At 44.4% G+C, this 22,562-nt stretch overlaps 1 protein-coding gene across 1 annotated transcript in view; it reads right to left on the bottom strand.

Moving 5' to 3' along the window:
* Positions 1–578: 578 nt before the first annotated feature.
* The window catches only part of LOC145410768 (uncharacterized), a 58,408-nt gene continuing 36,424 nt past the window's right edge, over positions 579–22,562 (bottom strand). Inside the window, exons 4-5 of the mRNA XM_080280870.1 lie at positions 3,032–3,235; positions 579–716 (exon numbers count right to left, since the gene is read on the bottom strand). Coding sequence (XP_080136996.1) covers positions 579–716; positions 3,032–3,235 — 342 coding nt within the window. The remainder of the gene's footprint in view (positions 717–3,031; positions 3,236–22,562) is intronic.

The following is a 22,562-nucleotide window of genomic DNA, read 5'->3' as shown; positions in this document are numbered from 1 at the left end:
CCCCCCCTTAGCTCTCTGGGTCCTTTAAAAATTTATACTGTATATATATATACGGCATAACACGAGTTTCTGCAAATATTTGCAGAGGTGAAAGAATACGTCATTCTGAGTAGAAAATCTTCTATACACATGCTTTTTAAGAAATACTATAGGCGTGACGTGGATTTTTTACATTATGCAATGCAACTGTCACATGAAGACGAGTCGGTTAGGGGAGTGGCAGGAAGGGAGGAGGGGAGGGGAGGAGGGAGGCTATCTGGGCGCACGATGCCAACTTGGTGAAATTATGATTTTTTATGCAAGTTATGGAACATAAGAATACCTTCAAATGGGAAATCATGCTATTAATAGGCATTATGTAATTCACTGATAAGGATTACATGAGGACAGTATGATTGTAATTAGCAAGAAAAATACTGTAAAATTAAGGTGACAATATTTGCGATCAGCTGAATGTCAGTACTCTCCCGCCAAGTCTACAGTCAGTCACTTCTCACCACTACAAACCTCCAGAAGTATTGTGATGATCTCATCAAATGTACGAAGCGGCCACCATTAGCTTCAATACACAGTCCCGCTCATTGCAACATGGAATGTGTACTTTTCCTCAAAATTTCTGGCTTGTTCTTGATGTGCTCCGAAGCTTCCATTATTGTCTGCAGAAGTTCTTGTTTGTAGTTGATTTTCGTTTTGAATACCAGTGATTTCATGTGTCCCTAGAGATAAAAATCCAGTGGTGTTAGGTCCGGTGATCTGGCAGGCCATTGGTGTGGTCCTTCTCGACCTATCCACTTTTCAGGAAATGTCAGGTCAAGGTGCTGCCTTACTTGGTTACTGAAGTGTGGTGGAGCCCTGTCATACTTAAAAACTAGTCGGCGTCGTGTGGCCAGAGGAACATCTTCCAGGAGTAAGGGGAGGTAATCTATCAAAAATTTAGCATAAGCATCCCCATTAAGGCAATCTTCAAAGATATGTGGGCCAATCATTTGATCACCAATAATGCCACACCAGACATTAATGGAAAATCTTTGTTGGAAATTACATTCTACCATTTTGTGTGGATTCTCCTTTGACCACCAATGTTCATTATGGTTATTGTGCAGTCCAGCATGGGTAAATGTGGCTTCATCTGTGAATAAAATGTATTTCCATAGCTGGGAATTATCTTGTAACTATTTACACAAATCTAGTCTCCTCACAGAATCTCCATCCTGAAGATGTTGAACCTTAGGCAGATGATATGAATGAAAACCTTCACTTCTCAACAACCTCCAGGCTTTCATGTGAGAAACTCCAAGTTGGAGAGAAATTCTCCTTGTGCTAATATGTCTGGGCTGCGTTGCACTGTATAAAAAATCTGCCATACCCTTCCACGTTCCTCTATTCATTCAGCTGTTGCACCTATTCTGGGGAAAGACCCTTTGTCACGAAGGTGTTGAAAAACTGTGTAGAATTTTCGAACACTGGGAGATTTTCTGTTTGAGTATCTTCTTCTGTATTCCTGTACAGCAGCACTTACACTTCCATTGCAGAACCTGTAAATAAATATCATATCTGCATACTCCACATTACTGAAAGTGTAAGGCATTATCTGCAGTTTCTGGCTCTCAAATTGGTACAAAATAAATCAAGGGTTTGACTCGTAATCTGAGCACGTCTACTTATCTTGGCGGGAAAGTGTGTACTGACTGACAGTCAGCTGATCACTCCCCTCCTCCCTTCCTGCCACTCCCCCTAACCGACTCGTCTCTGTGTGACAGTTGCGTTGTGTAATGTTAAAAATCCACGTCACGTCTATAGTATTCCTTAAAAAACATACGTGTATTGAAGATTTTCTACTCAGAATGACGTATTCTTTCACCTCTACAAATATTTGCAGAAATTCATGTTGCACCCTGTATTTATTTCAATAACTGCAATACATGAAAAATTGGCAAGTACAAACAAAGAGTAACACATGAGCCAGCAGCTCCCTGACTCTATACCTGCATGTGACCTCCCTGTAATTATCGAATTACCTGACCTCACCTCACTACGGGCCCCCCACTTAGAAAATTCCTGGGTGCGCCCCTGGATAGCACCATCACGTGGCTTAACCACAGGCTGGATAGCACCATCATGTGGCTTAACCACAGACTGGATAGCACCATCATGTGGCTTAACCACAGACTGGATTGCACCATCATGTGGCTTAACCACAGACTGGATTGCACCATAATGTGGCTTAACCACAGACTGGATAGCACCATCATGTGGCTTAACCACAGACTGGATTGCACCATCATGTGGCTTAACCACAGACTGGATTGCACCATAATGTGGCTTAACCACAGACTGGATAGCACCATCATGTGGCTTAACCACAGACTGGATAGCACCATCATGTGGCTTAACCACAGACTGGATAGCACCATCATGTGGCTTAACCACAGGCTGGATAGCACCATCATGTGGCTTAACCACAGACTGGATAGCACCATCATGTGGCTTAACCCTTTCAGGCCGCAAATAGGTCCAGCCTGAGAAACTGCATTTTTTACCAAAAAATCAAGGTTTGTAATTTAGAAAGATACATAATATTCATGCATAAGGAACTAATACTCATCTCTCTACAAAATATTAGGGCTCTACTTACCATACAAGAGCCGGAATAACCATGGGAAACTGCACAGCAAGTGGTGTGTGGTGTCTCAAGCCAGTGCATTTCTGTATACAAAATGACAGAGAAACACTCCTACTAACCCAAAATCATAAGTCTGTGTTTATTTCTTCACAACTGGATTGTGTAATACCCAGGAAATGAAAAAATATTGAGAGAACTACTCAAAACTGTGGCTGGTGAATGTTATCCTGATAACATTCACCAGCCACAGTTTTGAGTTGCAGCCAAATAGGCAAGCCACAATCGTGGCCATGAGACCCATACTGATACAGCCACAATCGTGGTCATGAGACCCATACTGATACAGCCACGATCGTGGCCAGGAGACCCGTACTGATACAGCCACGATCATGGCCATGAGACCCATACTGATCCAGCCATGATCATGGCCAGGAGACCCATACTGATACAGCCACAATCGTGGCCAGGAGACCCGTACTGGTACTGCCACAATCGTGGCCATGAGACCCATACTGATACAGCCACGATCGTGGCCAGGAGACCCGTACTGATACAGCCATGATCGTGGCCAGGAGACCCGTACTGATCCAGCCATGATTGTGGCCAGGAGACCTGAATGGTTTAAACATGGGGTGGATAACATTGTCTCGTGGCTTAACCACACGATAGATACTACGGTCTCATTTTTGCCATGCTTGGCCACTGCTACCCTGAGATGGTTTTCTAAACTTCCCTCTATCTCCTCGCCTGTGAACACCTCAGGGGTGTCCTTGGGTAGTTATGGATGCAGGAACATTGCTTCTGCCCTGTGATGGACTAACAGCTTTTGGCATTCCTCCCAGATCTTTACAGCAGTGACCCTTACCACCTTTGTTGGGTCGGCCCTAACCTTGGGTCACCATTTCCAGTCTTCAGATTAGTAGCCCATCCTTTTACCAGGATTTCTTTTACCTTGTTGCTATCCCAGGACACTGATGGTCGACCCATCCCACCCCATCCTGGGGTGGGATGGGTCGACCCTGTCCTAAGGACTAACATCCTCTCCTTGGATAAGGGCCAATTAACTTAATGGGGGCTGTAGTGAGACCACCAGTTGTAGGCTAAACCAAATATTGAGGATCCTACCTAGGGAAGCAGCCCCCATCATGAGGTCTTGTGTGATGCCAGTCACTGTAATGTTATCATTTATCAATTTATTTGAATTTTTATTCTATTTTTTTGTTTTCAATGGTGAGGGCCTTGGCTGTGAGGTAATCAGCCTATAGACTTTTTATTTTATGAAGGCAGTTTGGCTGGGGCCATCTAGGACCTCACACCGCTAGCTCTGTTGTCACATCGCCGCCACACACGTGCTTCTCTCCCCCCCTGTCTCTCTCTCTCTCTCATATTTATATTAATATTAACTACTTATAATTTTACTTTCTTAATTGTTTTTCTCGTTTTGAATTATAGGCACGCTTCCATGGCGGGAGACTGACTGCGTATGAGCCGCACACACAAGGGTATCTCTCGTATCAACGTCGCAAAAGCAACACTGACAAGTCTTATGGGATTTATATTATACTGTAGTTTTTTTTTCTTTTATTATATCTATACAGAGTAAAATTCATTTATAAGTAGTTACTAACTTAAAATAGAAGAGAGAGGGGATAGAGAGGTGAGCAGGCATAATTACACGTGTGTGGCGGCGGTGATGTGGGAACAGAGCTAGTGGTGTGAGGTCTTAGGTGGCCCCACCCAAATTTGCCTACATAAAACAGAATGCCTATAGTGATTAATCTACCCCTACAAGTAACCTCTTGACTGGGCACAATTGCTTAACACCAAGCCATTGTGAATGACTGTCCTGTCTTAACATGGGCACTGTCTTTTAAATCACAATCTGAATCCATGTTTGTGATGCCATCCCATTGTGAATAACTGTCCCATCATAATATGGGCACAGCACATCTTGTGTCATAGTAGATCACACTCTGAAAACCTATTGGTGGCATCAGCCATCCTCTGCTAAGCTGACTCCGTTCCTTTTTTACCCCTGCACAGTTGCTGACTTTATACACGGGATTTTTTTGCCTGAGTAGAGTACGACTGTCATGAGTGGGGATGCTCCCCACATACAGCTCTTCTTAATAGGGTGGAGTCAAAGGATTTTCGTCTCATTAACTCTCCCCCCCTCTTACTGGCTCCCTTCAACCTCTGTCTCTTTGCTGCACTGTTGCATCTTTATCTCCTTTCTATTGCTACTTCAATGGTCACTGCTCTTCTGAACTGTCTGCATTCCTCCACCTCTATGACAGGCGCGTAACACCCATCTAGCAACAAACTCTCATCCCTTTTCTATCCAACTCTCTAATGCAAGAGTAACTGATACTCCCAGTCTTTCATTTATGCAACAGGTCAACTCTGGAACTATCTCCCTCTGTCTGTATTTCCTGCTAGCTATGATCTCCAGTCTTTCAAATGCAGTGTGTCAGGCATCTCAAAATAACTGAATCTTGAATTTGGCTCTCTCTTGTATTTTGTGTTTTTCTTGGATGGAACAATTTGTGGGCTCCTGGCCTTTGGTTCCTTCTTCCTAGAATACAAAAAAAAAAATCATCCATCCATCCACCATCCAATCCTATGTTGCCCCATGAGGAGCGTAGAAGCCCGGGGCTAGACAAGTTGGTTCTGATGTTTAAGATAAGAGTGACCAGCCTCATTCATCCCTGAGTGGCATTACATGACCTATAAACCCCAACCACCCATTGCATATGAACCTACACAGGCTCAATCCAACTGGAATGCCTTAATTACCCACTAAACCACCAGGCACCATAATTTAGTTATATGGTTATAACCCAGCATAGTAAATGGTTTCCTGGTGTACAGGAAACTATCTGGCTTGTCACTCAGTGTAGAGTCACCCATAGGCAGAAGGAAGAGGAAATAATGGAGGAAAGACAGAAGAAGAAGGAAGAAAGGAAAGGGCAGACATCCAAACCAGCACTACATCGAGTGAGTGGATGGTGAGTGCCCCATTTTCCACCAATTGGTGTCATCCAGCCATCATAAATGATCATCACATCCTACCTCAAAACCAACATACAGTGGTTTCTCGAATTTCAATGGGCATGGGTACCTAAAAATCACCGCAAAATTCAAACCACTGAAATTTAAACTGAGCTTCTTATGGGAAAAATTAGTTTGGGTCCGGGGCCTCCAAACCTAACTACGTAAAAGCACGAATTTTTTGCCCACACCCCCTGTAAATTTTATGAACTATTATGGTTAAGTAACTGTAGTTCTGCATTGTATTGGCATACTGTCAGCAAGTGTATACTTGGTGTATTTCTGCCCTTTCGTGTATTGCCATTTCTCCTTTGGCTGCGAAGATTTAGAGATGCCAGGCTGCTCTTGTCCATTACCACTGCTACCCGAAGAACCACTCTTGCTTGCCATCTTGAAACATGTAAGTTGCGATAAAAATACAAAGAAAATACATACAACTAAACGGCAGTGAAATGCATGCCCACACGTGGAAGGTACAGTCTAAAAGTGCGGCACTTGGCTGTAGAGGGCTGGCTGCTAGCAGGACAGTTGCAAGATGGCCGCCGCCAACATAACATCACCTTGCACATGGCTTGTTGTTGTTGGTGCCTGCTCCCATCTGGAAGCTCTTGTCCTTAAACAACATGACTTTTTATTTTTTTTCTCAGTCTCTATTGTTCATTTCTATGTTGCTCCTTATATTCATAATTACTGTACTTCTCTTCATTTCAGAATTCTGCCTACTGTATTTGCTACCACCTGTAATTCATTTTGTTCTAGTATTTCTATTATTGATTCTTTTCCTTTAATTTCTCTTGTTATTATCTTTGAGTTATTAAAAGTAATCCCTCTAATATCCGGATGCCCACTATCCGGACATCCCCACTAACCGGACATAATCGTCCCAGGATCCAATATTCCCAAAATGGTCCAAAAACCGCAAAAAATTAAAAAAAATATATATATATATTTTCCCGCCCGTAATTTGAACTTGGTGCACGGGACGCAGGACAGCTTTGTTGTGGCACGTCATTCGTCCGACGTCCGCTAGAGCACCCCTGCATCCTCCCCACTTTCCGCCTCTCTCTCGTTGCAAGTGAACGCTCGTCGTCATGGCTGCCCACGTGCTCGCTTTTGTGGTGGTGCCTTACCTGCTGCAGGCACTCCTGCTGCTCTCGTGCCTTTCCTTCGTGTGTGTGATGATGGCCCCACCGCCTGAGAAGAGGAAGAGATAGGTATTGACTCTGGAGAAGAAGCGGGAGATATTGGAGAAAGTAGATGCGGGATGGTCTTCTTCACGCATCCTCCGCGAGTTTAACCTGGCCCAATCTACTTTGTTTGATATTAAGAGATCCCGAGACAAACTCACGCAGTACACGGCTGACTTCTCGTTGAGAAGCAAACGCAACGTGGAGAGGAGGGTGATGTTTACTCCCAAGTTTGCTGAAGTCGACCGCTCCACGTTGATTTGGTATTGATAGCAACGTGCTGCTGGTGTGATGGTACGTGGTATGGAGCTGAAGGCTGCTGCTGAGAAGTTCGCCAGGCTTCACAACGCCCTAGACTTCAAGGCATCCGAGGGTTGGCTCTTCACATTTAAGTTACGGCATGGCCTTACCAACTGTAAGTCTCATGGCGAAGCTTTGGACGCTAATGAGGATGGAGTTGACGAGTTTCGGCACAAGATGAAGGGCTTGATTGACAGGGAGGGCCTCACTCTCGGTAAAGTCTACAACGCTGATGAAACTGGTTTATTCTATCGCTCTTTGCCAACGAACACTCTAGCCGAGGAGACGGAGAAGCGTGTACCTGGTCGCAAGCTCTCCAAACAACGGATACCTGCTTTGTGTTGAGTCAATGCTAACGGCATGCACCGGCTTAAGCTCCTTATTGTTGGCCGTGCAAAGCAGCCTCGGTGTCTTCGTAGGGTGATGGATGTCCTTCCTGTCGTCTGGTACCATTCTTTGAAGGCATGGTTCACAGCCCAGATCTTCAAAGACTGGTTCCACCGCCACTTCATCAAGGAGGTCATACATTACCAGACAGAGAAACTAGGAATCCCACGCGACCAGGTAAAGGCCCTCCTCCTTGACAATGCACCTGCCCACCCATGCGACAAGGACTTGGTGGTTGAGAATGGCTGCATTAGGTGCATGTTTCTGCCACCTAATACTACTGCTCTCATCCAACCAATGGACCAAGGAGTGATCGTGGCATCGAAGCGCCTATACCGCCGGAAGTTCCTGGACGAAATGATGGTTGTTCTTGAGGATGAGGACCAGCGCAGGGAGGGACGGGACACACGAGGCCAGCGGACTTTGGAAAACCTTCGCCGCTACAACATCAAGTCTGCAATCTACAACTGGGCCAGAGCATGGAAGGAAATCCCTGTCAAGACTCTAGAAAATGGTTGGTCTCGTCTGCTTCTCAGAACGGATGCGGAGTACGATTTCCTAGGTTTCGAAGTGGATGACTTCCATGCACGTCTATGTGCGCACGGTGACGATATTGATGTGGACGAAGCGCGTGAGTGGTTGGATGACGACGAGGGCGATCCTGGGTATCAGACCCTGTCTGATATCGAGATCGCATCTTCAGTTGCTGATGTCAGTACCCAGCTTGAAGATTCCAACGAGGACGGCGATGATGATGCGGACTCCTCTCAGCATGACACAACTCCAGCCATCCCCAAGCTAAGCACACTCCGGGAACACCTAGAGTTTGTTCTGTACTACCTGGAACACCTGGACTGCGACAGGGAGATGGGGCTCTTGGGACTTGTGGAGGAAGTGCGTGCTTTCAGGCAGCGCATCATAAATCGTCAGAATTGTCGTTCCTTGCATCAATCAACGATTGACAGCTTTTTCAGGCCCGTGACCCCCGCTGTGCCCAGCCCTGGCTCCACTCCGTTGCCTCCCCAAGACAGGCCCTCATGCTCCGAGCCACAGTCCAGCACATCAGCCACGGTGGAGTCACCACTCGACGTGAGTTTGCGTCTGTCTTCAGAGTCGTCTGCAGTGGGTACGCCATCACCACGACCCAGCGATGCATCCCTAGGTCACCTCCCTGTGCTACTGTCAGACTCTGATAGTGATTAGACGCCAAGAACTTCTCCACTAGACCACACGGGAATTTACAGTGTTGTGCAGTGAAAAAAACGGTGCATTGTGTTAAGGATTTAGAGTTGTGAGTGAAAAGACAAAAATTTAATGGACTGTAACTGTAATATAAATTAACTTGAGTGTTTTTGGTTTAGAAAATGGTTATAAGAGTGGAAAGACTTAAAGTGCAGAGTCTATCTATCTATCTATCTATCTATAGCCCGACGCCCTAATCCCGCAAAGGGTGGCCGCAGACAAAACGCCTCCAAGTCACTCTGTCACCCACCATTTGACTCCCCTCCCCCCAACTCACCCCCCCCTCCCTCATATATCTCTCAACTCCATCCCTCCACCTCATCCTCGGTCTACCCCTCCCCCTCCCTCCCTCCACCTCACCTACATACACCCTCTTAGTCAGTCTTTCATTCTCCATCCTCTCCACATGTCCAAACCACCTCAGTGTCTTTCTCCTAATCTTTTCAACCACATCCACATCTACCCCACAACGTTCCTTCACTTCTTCATTCGTCAACCTGTCCCTCCATGTCACTCCACATGCTCCTCTCAAGTAACTCATTTCCACTGCTCTCACTCTTGACTTGTTCCCCTCTTGCAAGGTCCACGCCTCGCTTCCATACGTCAGGGTAGGGATCACAATACCATCATGCAGTGACTTCTTAACTTCCATACTCACCTCCCTATTTCTCATCACTGCTTTCAGTGTGCCAACAACCTTCCTTCCCTGCTGTACCCTTTCACGTACTTCATCCCCCAAAGTTTCATCCTTACTCATCACACTACCCAAGTACTTGAATGCACTCACATTCTCCATATCCTCACCATCCAACCTCACTGCACACTCTGTGACTTCATTCCTCTCAAACACCATAACTTTACTTTTGTTTACATTAACTTTCAGCTTCCTCCTCCTACACACTGTCCCAAATTCATTCACCAAACCTTGCAACTCCCATTCATCTTCACTCAACAATACTGTATCATCAGCAAACAGCAACACCGGAAGCTTCGAAATCTCACCCTCATTCATTAGGGCCACCCCCACATCCACTGCCCTACCTTGTACCTCCTTTACGACCCCATCCATATATATATTAAACAGCCAAGGAGACATTACACACCCCTGTTTCAGTCCCACATTGAGATCAAAGAACTCACTCAGCTCACCATCCACTCGCACCGTAGCCCTAGCTCCCTCGTACATACTCTTCACAGCACTCAACAATTTCCCCTCCACTCCATATATTCTTAATACCTTCCACATACCTTTCCTATCTATTCTGTCATAAGCTTTCTCCAAGTCCATGAAGGCAGCGTACACTTTCCTTCCCTTCTCTAGATACTTCTCCACTAAACATCTTAGAACAAATATCTGATGTACACACCCTTTTCCCTTCCTAAATCCCCCTTGTTCTTCTCCAACTAGCTCCTCTGTCATATGCCTAACCCTATCAATGAGTATTCTACCATATATTTTACCAGTCACACTAAGAAGGCAAATACCCCTATGGTTACCACATACTTCTCTCTCCCCTTTTCCTTTGTACAGAGGAACAATTATACCTGATTTCCAGTCCTCTGGAACCCTTCCCTCTTCCCAAGCCAATCTACACAACTTCCATATCCACCCCACAACAATCTCACCCCCATACCCAAGCATTTCACCACACACTCCATCAATTCCTGGGGCCTTTCCCAGCTTAATCTTCTTCATCGCTTCCACTACTTCCGACCTACTGATCTCTTCCTCCCTCCTCTCATCTCTTCTTCTCCCAGCCATTCCCCAACCACTTATACTCACACTGCTCTCACTCTCTACATTCAACAAATTCTCAAAGTGCTCCTTCCATCTCCTCAATTTCTCTCTCTTCTCCACCAACAATCTATTATTCCTATCTTTCACTCCCCTACTATTTCCCCTTTCACACTGCCTTACTTTCTTTACCTCCTTCCAAAACAATTTCTTACTCTCCCTCCATTTCACACTCAGATTCCTCCCAAACTCTTCATCCACTTTCTTCTTACTCTCCTTCACCAGTCTCTTAACCTCCCTTCTCCTGCTCACATATACCTCTCTCTTCTCTCTCTCATCTTCTCCCCTACCTCTACTCGCCAACCATTCACCATATGCCTTCTTCTTTTGTTCCACAGCTCGTTTCACCTCATCATTCCACCATGCTGTCCCTTGCACACCCTTGCATCTCCTCCTCACTCCACAAACCGCCTCACACGCTGCGCTTATCTCTTCCGTGAATATCTTACATACGTCTTCCACCCCTTCCATCTGCTCTAGCTCATACCTTCCCAATCTTTCTTCCACTATGCTCTTATACTCTGTCCTCTTCTCACTATCTTGCAATTTCTCCACTCTTCTCACAGGAGCTGCTTCCTCCTGTCTTCCCCTTCGCCTCCTCAACCACTTTCTTTGCAGCTCTACCTTGGCCATCACTAAGTGATGGTCCGAGACTCCATTCCCCCACCCTCTCCACACCCTTGCATCCAACACTTGTCTTCTCATTCGCTCATCCACACACACGTAGTCTATCATTGCCTTTCGTTCAACAAGTTCACCATCCATCCTCCTCATTACTCTCCATGTATACCGGTGTATCATCTTATGACAAAAGTAGGTGTTGGCTATTGCCAACCCCTTACCAGTACAGATGTCCACCAAAGCACTACCATTCCCATCTACTTCCGCTGGCACACCCCACTGACCAACCACTCCATCCACTCGTACATTCCCAACTTTGCCATTCATGTCTCCAATCAACAGCACTCTCTCGCTCCTCTCAAACTTGTCCATACATGCTTCTACTCTCGCCCAAAACTCATCTTTCACTCTTGCCACTCGATCCTCTGTTGGAGCATACACACATACAATCGCCCATGCTTGTATACCTACTTTCATCCTCACCCATACAATCCTTGCACCCACTGTTCCATACTCTCTTATATTCTCCTTCCACTTCTTGCTTATCATCAGACATACTCCCTCTCTTGCCCTCTCATTCTCACTGACTCCCGCACATATACCTACACCGTATTCCCATTCTCTCATCCTTTCACCTTGCCATTTAGTTTCAGTCAATCCACATATATCCACTTTTGCATCCTCAAGCACCTGGACAATCTCTCTCTCTTTCACTTCATCATTCACTCCTCTCACATTCCACGTTCCTACTCTCAGAATGTCCTTTGTCCGTTCCTTAGTCGTCAACGTATGGTCCGTCCGGGTCCGAGGCGCTTTATTTGCTTTTTTAGTTAGTTCTTTTTACGGGGTGGGGCACTAACCCACCACCAACCCTTTTAGTCGCCTCGTACGACAAGCAGGGATACTGGGGGAGTATTCTTGAAACCCCCCTACCCCCAGGGGGGTGCAACACTTATTTCATCAAGGTACAATGGAACGCAAGACAAGAGTGCGCACTGTGAAGAGAATGGACTTCTGAGTGCGAATGACTAAGTTCAGTGCAAGACTTCATGAACAGTGTACTGCAAGTGCTTCAGGAAATCCTTCTTACTGTCAGAGTCTGAGAGGAGGCGGTTATTCATCGAGATGGCCATGGACTTTCTGTAAGTAGGCAGAATGTTTCATACTGTATTCTGCTGTATTTTCCATACTATACTTACCTCAAACACCTCATTTCACTCTTTTATGTCCCTTATTGGTGTGAATATGCTGTGTCATAGGTGCTATGCATGTGCAGTATGGAGGTGTTTTTCTGAGTTAGGCTAGGTTAGGGTCCATAACTACCAGTCCAGGAGCCAGGGACTTGTAAGTACCCAGAATGTTGAATATTGTATGAACCTACCTCAAAAACCTCATTTTATGCTCCTTTTGCATTTATTTCAGCCTTTTATGTCCCTCATTGGTGTCATTTGGGTCTTAAATAGGTGCTATGCATGTCCAGAGGGAGTTGTATAGGTGTTTTTCTGAATTAGGGTCCATAAGTACGAGTCCAGAAGGCTGGGGCCCAATATCTGGACAGGACCACTATCCGGACATGCCTATGGCTCTATTACGTCGGATACTGGAGGGATTACTGTACTGATTAGTTAATAATACTGTAAGTATATTTACAGAATGACGGGGAATAGTCCAGGGTGCGAATTGTCCTGACGGGAAATCGTCCATGTTTTGACGAGGAATTATATGATGGCGAATTGACTTGACGATGAATTGTCTCGGAACCTTATCATCGCGTGCTCCACATATGAATAAATGATGTTGATTTTCATTCTCTTCTTGACACGTCACATAGAATATTAGGTTAGGCTCATACTTTTTCTTATAATTATCCTTCACTTCTAGCATTTTGGTTCGCATCAAAAATATTATCTTTGCTTGTTTTTGTTGAAGTCTGGCCCTGAGGGCACGTTACATACGATATTAGGTTAAGCTCATACTTTTTCTTATAATTTTCCTTCACTTCTAGCATTTTGGTTTGCATCAAAAATATTATCTTTGCTGGTTTTGGTTGGAGTCTGGCCCTGAGAGCATCGAAATGCGCGACTTTGCATCGAAACGTGCGGTAGGCAGACCACTTCAAAATGCATTGAAATTTGATTCATCGAATTTTAAACTGTCGAAATTCGAGAAACCACTGTAGTTTTACTTTCCATTCCTCTTCCTTCTGTCCACGGGTGACCCTAAACTGAGTGACAAGCCAAATGGTTTCCTGTACACCAGGAAACCATTTACTATACTGGGTGGTAACCTTATAACCAAATTATGACACCTGGTGGTTTAGTGGGTAATTAAGGTGCTCCAATTGGACTGAGCCAGTGCAGGTTTATATCCAGAGGATGGTTGGAGTTTATTGTTCACATAATTACACACAGGGATGAAAGAGGCTGGTCACTCACATCTTAAATGTCAGGACCAACTTGCCTAGCCCAGGGTTCCTATGCCTCTCATGGGGCAACACTGGACTGTATGATGAATGAATGAATTAATATACTTTCAACACATTGGTGGTGGGATGAGGGTGCATAAGCTGCAGTTAAGGAGAAAAGAAGGCTTTTCCGGGAATGGAAGAAGGGTGGTAACAAGGAGGAATACTTGGCTGCCAAGTGTAGGGTTAAAAGAGAGGTATACAGAGTGAAGTCTGAGTCACAGAGACTTTTACTTGATGACCTAAATCATGGGGAAAGGAAAAATATGATATTTAAGGTGGCAAATCAGATGAAGAGCGATAATCGGGATATTATAGGTGAGCAGTGCGTGAAGAATGATGAAGGAAGGGAAGTGGTGAACAGTGAGGATATTAAAGATGCATGGAGAGAGTATTATAGCCGGTTGTTGAATGAGGAGTTTGACTGGGACAGGGAAGGTTTGGAGCCAGCAGATCCAGTTTTTTTTTTTTTTTTTTTTTTTTTTTCCGACTCTGGGCAAAGGTTTCAGGGCCTATATCTCAGGGGCAGTAGCCTATCCCAAGGCCCAGTAGTCCTCCTACACCTCCACATGTCACCACTTCGGCGCTAACACCCACCGTCCATACTGAATACATGCTAGGGCTGTCTTATACAGGACTTGTGTACTGGTATTAGCGGGGGTATTTTTACGACATGTCGGCAGGTCATCTGGTAGATCAGGAAAGTCTGCCTTTTTGTATGAAATTCAAATCCTTAAACTGTTCCCTGCCCCAGCCGGGATTCGAACAAGGGTCCATCAGGACTGCAGGCCGCCTCTCTACCGATTCAGCCACACCTCCCTTGGCCTTTGATTGATGCTGCTACTGTGAGTGAGGCAATAGGCAGGATGAAGGTGGGGAAGGCAGCAGGTGTGTCTGGGTTGACTGCCGAAATGTTGAAGGCCTCAGGACATATAGGGGTGAGGTTAGTCACTGACCTGATAAATATGATTATTTATGAGTGTGTTGTCCCAGGTGACTGGCTGAAGAGTGTAACTGTAAATGTGTATAAAGAGAAGGGTGATGCCCTAGAAAGAGGAAATTATAGAGGTATAAAGTTTTTAGATCAGATAATGAAGGTAATGGAGTGAGTTTAAGAAGGTATGATTAGAGAAAGGGTGAATATTGATGAGATGCAGTTTGGGTTTATGCCAGGTAGGGGGACCACTGATGCCATATTCATTGTTCGACAGCTTCAGGAAAAATACGTTGGTAGGAGAAGGGATCTGTATTTTGTTTTGGTTGATTTGGAAAAGGCCTTTGACAGAGTCCCTAGAGAGGAGGTGAAGTGGGCAATGAGAAAGCTTGGCTTGGAGAAGTGGCTGGTTAGGGTGGTTATGGTTATGTATGTGAGTGCTCTCACCCGGGTAAGAGTGAATGGAGATTTGAGTGATGAGTTTTCCATGAACGTTGGTGTGCATCAGGGGTCAGTTTTGAGTCCCTTGTTGTTTATCATGGTACTTGAAGCCCTCTCACGTGACTTTAGAAATGGACTCCAGTGGGAGATGTTGTATCCTGATGATTTGGTGTTGATTGCAGAGAATGAAAGGGAGGCGAAGGAAAGGTTTAGGGAGTGGAGAGATGGTATGGGGCAAAAGGGCTTAAGGGTAAATGCAGATAAAACAAAAGTGATGATATCCAGGGTTGGTGACGGTACTGTCAGAGACGAGGGAGAGTGGCCATGTGCAGTTTGCCACAAAGGCATGGGAAGTAATTCTATCTTGTGCGGTGTTTGTGATAAATGGGTGCACAAGAGATGTAGTGGTATCAGAGGTAGACTGCGAGATAATGCTGATTTTATGTGTACGGCGTCTAGGAGAGAGCAGGTGGAGTCTGTCAGGCATGAAAGGATTGAACTTGCTGGTGAATCTCTTGAGTGTGTGGAAGAGTTTTCTTATTTGGGAGACACGTTGTGTGCTGGAGGTGGGGCTGGAGCTAGCTCTGTGGTTAGGGTGAGGAGTGGTTGGAAGAAGTTCAGGGAGCTGTTGCCTCTTCTGACATTGAGAGGGCTCTCCCTACGTGCTAAGGGGTCTTTGTATGCAGCATGTGTTAGGAGTGTAATGCTGTATGGTAGTGAGACCTGGGCAGTAAAGGAGGAGGATATTCGCTGGCTCAGATGTACAGATATGACAATGATTAGGTGGATGCGTAGTGCGTCCCTGCGTGCAAGGTCCGGGGGGGCTGGGTTTACGATGGAAGAGTTGAGAGGTAGGATGGGACTGGAGTGTATTGGTGTTGTGATGAGGAGAGGTAGATTGAGATGGTCTGGACATGTGGAGAGGATAGGGGATGATAATTGGGTGAGGCATGTGAGAAGTGTTAATATTGGGGATGGTATATGAGGGGTAGACCGAGAAAGACATGGGATTAGGTCATTAAGTGTGACCTCAGGGTTAAGGGACTGAACAGGAAGGCTGCAATGGATCGTGCAGCGTGGAAAGCCGCCATTAGGTGACCAAGGCCGACGCATGCAAGCATGGTGGAGCCTTTAAAAATGAAACGAAACGATGAAATGACATTCCCACATCTTTTTCTTTCACAGCCATTAAAACTTTATCATATCTTGCCCTTCTGCCCAGTTCCATCATACCCTCTGATTACATGCCTTCATAATATGGATTTATTTGGATGTAAGCTGTTCCTATTAAACTGGACATCTAGTGCATGGTAATTTGGGTGAAGAAATACACTGTGTTGGTGAAAAATGTGCACTGCAAACATATCAAGTACTAATGCTATTAAGGGTGACATATCTTACTTGATTTTTGCCTTGTATTTTTCATGACATGCTTGACATTAGTGATCTAAGCACCCAGCCAGTGCTCTACCTTGCAGTTAAAGTGCCCCCCCTTCCCCCCCTGCGATGACAAATATAAAGGAAAAACTTGAGTCAAAAGCACTGTAAAAATTGTGTTCCATTAGACTTGCCCCAGAAAATTAAAAACATTTAAAGCACACTCTCACGACAAGGTGGAGCACTTGCCATATGCTTAAACACAATTATCCCATAATAAAACGTATTTAAAAAAAGGTAAGTTGCTGCTCAGAAAGACCAACAGTACATACGTGTACAATATTTTTGTGTACAGATGTTGTGCAGGATATAGTGCACCTTGCTGCCCAGTTTATTGTGTACTAAATGAATGCCCTGTACTGCTGTACAACTATCACAGTGAACAGCCCTCTCCTAATACAGTGCACCCTCAATATAACCAACTACTGAAACTGGTACCAAACCCTTGACGTTAAAGCCAAACACCATGCTGTTCAGTAAATTCCCAGGTGTTGTGGCTTTTACCAAACAAAGACTGTTAAATATACAGCATTGTTTGGCTGTATACTCATACACAATAACATACAGGTAGGTCTAAATGGTTCTTTTTCTCAGTAAATGCTCTCTTTACTAACTGACATGTTTATTCTTACCTTTCTGGGAGTAATTGCACTGCAAATAAAGACTGCAAATAGGCTTTAGATAAATTATATGTTTATTCTAACCTTTCTGGGAGTAATTGTACTGCAATGAAAGACTGCAAGTAGGCCTTGGATAAATCTATGTTCATTTGTCATTCAATATTTATAAAGAAAATGTGGGTAAAGGTAACTCACACTGTACATTACCTGTTATATTAGAGTAAATACTACATATTAGAGAATAGCAAAGAACAGAACAGCTGCATGTACAATAAACATAAAAAAAAAAAAAAAAAAATGCATTCCACCACTGGCACAGCTAGTTATTGATAACCACCACAATCCTGCACTATACTGTACACTGCCTATACATTACTGTACACTTGCTGCTCAGTATTTACAGGGAAAGTGTGGGCAAAAAAAAAATCACTGTAGATTAACTATGACATTACAGTAAATACTATACTACATATTAGCAAATACCAATGCAAACAGTACATAACAGCTGCATGTACATTAAACATGTGTTTAATGCACACACAGTGTGTGTGTGTGTGTGTGTGTGTGTGTGTGTGTGTGTGTGTGTGTAGGGGAGGGACACATGCTGGTGGGTGTTTCCTGTGCGTCCATCCTATTACCAAACAAAATCTGTTAAATGAACATAATGTTCGCCCAACTCAATAGTGGTTGTTTAAACTGAAATTCATTAAAAGAGGGTTCGGTATATCAAGGGTTTACTGTATCTAGAGTTTCACATGATTTTATCATTTCATTTTTTCATTCGTTCATCATCCAATCCTACGCTGCCCCATGAGAAGCATAGGAGCCCGGGGCTAGGCAAGTTCGTTTCGTTTTGATTTTAAAGGCTCCAACATGCTTGCATGCATCAGACTTGTTCACTTAATGGCGGCTCTCCATGCTGCATGATCCATTGCAGCCTCCCTGTTCAGTCCTTTAACCCTGAGGTCACACTTAATGACCTCGTCCCATGTCTTTCTTGGTCTACCCCTCATAACCCCACCCCCAATATTAACACTTCTCATCTGCCTCACCCAATTATCATCCCCCATCCTCTCCACATGTCCAAACCATCTCAATCTACCTCTCCTCATCACAACACCAATACACTCCAGTCCCATCCTACCTCTCAACTCTTCCATCGTAAACCCAGCCCCCCCAGACCTTGCACGCAGGAATGCACTACACATCCACCTATTCATTGTCAATTCTGCCTGTCTGAGCTGGCAAATATCCTCCTCCTTTACTGCCCAGGTCTCACTACCATACAGCATTACACTCCTAACACATGCTGCATACAAAGACCCCTTAGCATGTAGGGAGAGTCATCTCAATGTCAGGAGAGGCAACAGCTCCCTGAACTTCTTCCAACCACTCCTCACCCTAGCCACAGAGCTAGCTCCAGCCCCACCTCCAGCACAAAACATGTCTCCCAAATAACAAAACTCTTTCACACACTCAAGAGATTCACCAGCAAGTTCAATCCTTTCATGCTGACAGTCTCCACCTGCTCTCCCAACACGCCGTACACATAAAATCAGCATTATCTCGCAGTCTGCCTCTGATACCACTACATCTCTTGTGCACCCATTTATCACAAACACTGCACAAGATGGAATTACTTCCCACTCCCTTGTGGCAAACTGCACATGGCCACTCTCCCTCGTCTCTGACAGTACCGCCACCAACTCTAGATATAATCACTCTTGTTTTATCTGCATTTACCCTTAAGCCCTTTTGCCCCATACCATCTCTCCACTTCCTAAACCCTTCCTCCGCCTCCCTTTCGTTCTCTGCAATCAACACCAAATCATCAGCATACAACATCTCCCATTGGAGTCCGTTTCTTAAGTCACGTGAGAGGGCTTCAAGTACCATGATAAACAACATGGGACTCAAAACTGACCCCTGATGCACACCAACATTCACGGAAAACTCATCACTCAAATCTCTATTCACTCTTACCTGGGTGTGAGTACCCACATACATAGCCACAACCACCCTAACCAGCCACTCCTTCAAGCTAAGCTTTCTCATTGCCCACTTCACCACCTCTCTTGAGACTCTGCCAAAGGCCTTTTCCAAATCAACAAAAACAAAATACAGATCCCTTCTCCGACCAATATATTTTTCCTGAAGATGTCGAACAATGAATATGGCATCAGTGGTCCCCCTACCTGGCATAAACCCAAACTGCATCTCATCAATATTCACTCTTTCTCTAATCATACCCTCTAAAACTCTCACCATTACCTTCATTATCTGATCTAAAAGCTTTATACCTCTATAATTTCCTATTTCCAGGGCATCACCCTTCCCTTTATACATATTTACAGTTACACTCTTCAGCCAATCATCTGGGACAACACACTCATAAATAATCATATTTATCAAGTCAGTGACTAACCTCACCCCTATATGTCCTGAGGCCTTCAACATTTCGGCAGTCAACCCAGACACACCTGCTGCCTTCCCCACCTTCATCCTGCCTATTGCCTCACTCACAGTAGCAGCATCAAAGAACAAACACTGGATCTGCCGGCTCCAAACTTTCCCTGTCCCATTCAAACTCCTCATTCAACAACCGGCTATAATACTCTCTCTCCATGCATCTTTAATATCCTCACTGTACACCACTACCCTTCCTTCATCATTCTTTACACACTGCTCACCTATAATATCCCAATTATCGCTCTTCATCTGATTTGCCACCTTAAATATCATATTTTTCCTTTCCCCATGATTTAGGTCATCAAGTAAAAGTCTCTGTGACTCAGACTTCACCCTGTATACCTCTCTTCTAGCCCTATGCTTGGCAGCCAAGTATTTTTGTCCTTGCTACCACCCTTCTTCCATTCCCGGAAAAGACTTCTTTTCTCCTTAACTGTGGCTTATGCACCCTCATCCCACCACCAAGTTACTTTGTGTCTTGGTGGTCCTCTTGTCCAACCACATGTTACATCAGTAACTCTCAAGACATTGTTCTTGAGGGCTCTGTACTGTTCATTACCGCCTCTGTCTACAGCTCCCTGTTCAGCCACCACTCTCCTCATCTCACTATAGAAGGCATCCCTTACTACTTGGTTTTTCAGCTTCCATATTTTCCTCCTAGGTACATAAGTCCTCTTTTTCATCACTTGTTCTTTAAGCACCACATCACAAATCAAGAGTTTGTGCTGCTGCACACACTCCTCACTTCCTATAACTTAAACATCGCTCACTAACCTCCTATCAGCCCTCCTAACCAGAAAATAATCTCTCTGACTGCTATTTCCCCCAGACTCACTCATACGTAATTCCCGATGTCACTAACCGAGGAAAAACTGCCACTCTTCACCAGATTAGTTAATTTTCGACATCAAAGTCAGTCAACTAAACCCCGTTCATTTTGTGTGCCCTCTGTGTCACTAAAAGGAAGGGAGAAATTATAACAACATTATTTTACTCACTGCTACAAGGAAGAAAGGCTGTAATATAGTCAAATAGAATAAAAAATTGGTGGGCTGAGTTACCATCTCGGTTTTGGGACAGTTACTATTCTTTCCTTCCTTAAATATCGATGAGCTTTATTTTACATCCATTTCATGTACTTGTCCATCAAAACAAAAATAAATATATTCTGAGAAACATATAACGATTCTCCGTTAAGAATTATTAGGTCGACACGGTTGAAGATCGTACGTTACGATCACAAACAATAACAAACTCATGTGTGTCTGCTGCCCCGGTGGACCTGCTGTACAAAGATCTTGGAAAACTATTGCACAGAAAAATGGACAGTGTCTAGACTGAAGTTTTTGCTGAAGTCTAGAGGAATACCTTGTTCAGGGTGCACCACCAGGGTGTTGTGTTGCCTTTTTATACGATATTTTGGAGCCCTCGGCATCATCGGATTTCGGCCGGCAGTCTCATCTCTGCACGTTTTCGGCCTTGAACATTGTACGATTTTCATATGAAAAACTGTGCAGATTTTCTTCAGCATTTTGGAGATGAAGCATTGTTCTTCTAGAAAACTAAATTATATGGGTTTAAACAAAAGGTGCAGCTAGAGATTTGTAAATATGTGATGAATGCTGTCACACCCGGTGTGCTTTCACGGCTTCTATAGTAATGTTTTCCTTCATTTGTCGCATTAAAGCATATCTAGGAAATCAGTATAACAACTAAAGAATAATATCATGAAGAGCTTATGTACAGTATATCAATAACTATCAAGGGAGAGATTTTTATAGATATTCGACTTCTGTGGTCTCTGCATGAGTAGCCCGATTTCCATATTGAACTACCTGGCGATCAGTGGCAACGCTTGAGTTAGTGACGGTGGGAATTAACCCGCCCCGTCCCGTCGACGTATGGGTACGTTGCAACGATTTGCATTTGCCAGTCCCGGCGACGTACCAGTACGTCGTGCAATTGCAAGGTCCCTAATTTGCACAATTTTCAATTTTCGCGCGATTTTTCGTATGTATACACGGGACACCTTCCTCTATTCCTCTACAAGATGCCAAGCAGGGACAATGCCTTACATCGCATAACCTCCCCCCTCCCCCCCTCACGCCATTGTCTCGGCAATGGACCTGTTACCAGTGACCTGGCTAGTAAAGGTATTCAGGGCCAGAGTGATTCCCAAATCGATGACAATGTGGAGGACAATGTTTACATAGCATTAGAAGAAGAAACAGCCAGAAATAATGATCAGGTAATGTGGCAAAAAAAGGTTAGGTATGGTGATTAGTTAGTGAGTGAAACAATGCTTATAATGCCTTTATTACTGCTTGAAAACCAATATACTCTCATACTACATATACATTCGTACCAAGTAAATAAATAAATACCGTTTATGAGTGGATAAAATAGTTACCCTCCCATAGAACTCGTTTTCTTTGGTGCCAGCATGTTAGAAAACCCAGTCAGGTAAGGAGGAACTCCTACATGGATTGGGTATTTTAAACCTCAGGTGAGCGATTTCTCTATAAATTTTCGATGTTTCTCACCAAAAGCGAAGGTTTTAGCCAAAAAAAATTTTTTCGAAAATACCTTGGGACTGGGGGATGTCGGAGGTGCGGAAAACCTCGGGACGTGACGGGTTAACCTACTCTCTCTTTTCCTAAAATATGTGTTGCACACAATCATGTCCGTTGCCTCCCCAAACTCGAGTATCCTTTCCCCTTCTGCATTCCTTATACCATATGCACATCCCCCATGCACTCCTTCATAACCTAGTGCTGCTTCACGTACATGACCATTTAAGTCCCCTCCCAAAACCACTATCTCATCATCCCACATACCACCTACTGCACGAATTAAATCATCCCAAAATCTATCTTTCTCTGCTTCATCCAATCCTGCCTGTGGAGCAAATGCCGATATAATTCCAGCTATCTTTCTATCGAATAGAATTTTCACTACCAATATCCTATTGCTTACTCTCATAACATTCAT

Source organism: Coenobita brevimanus, chromosome 86 (genome assembly GCF_032717465.1).
Source record: "Coenobita brevimanus isolate Jiangsu-jjx chromosome 86, ASM3271746v2, whole genome shotgun sequence".
Classification (NCBI taxonomy): Eukaryota; Metazoa; Arthropoda; class Malacostraca; order Decapoda; family Coenobitidae; genus Coenobita; species Coenobita brevimanus.
This window is presented reverse-complemented; position numbering and strand designations above follow the sequence as displayed.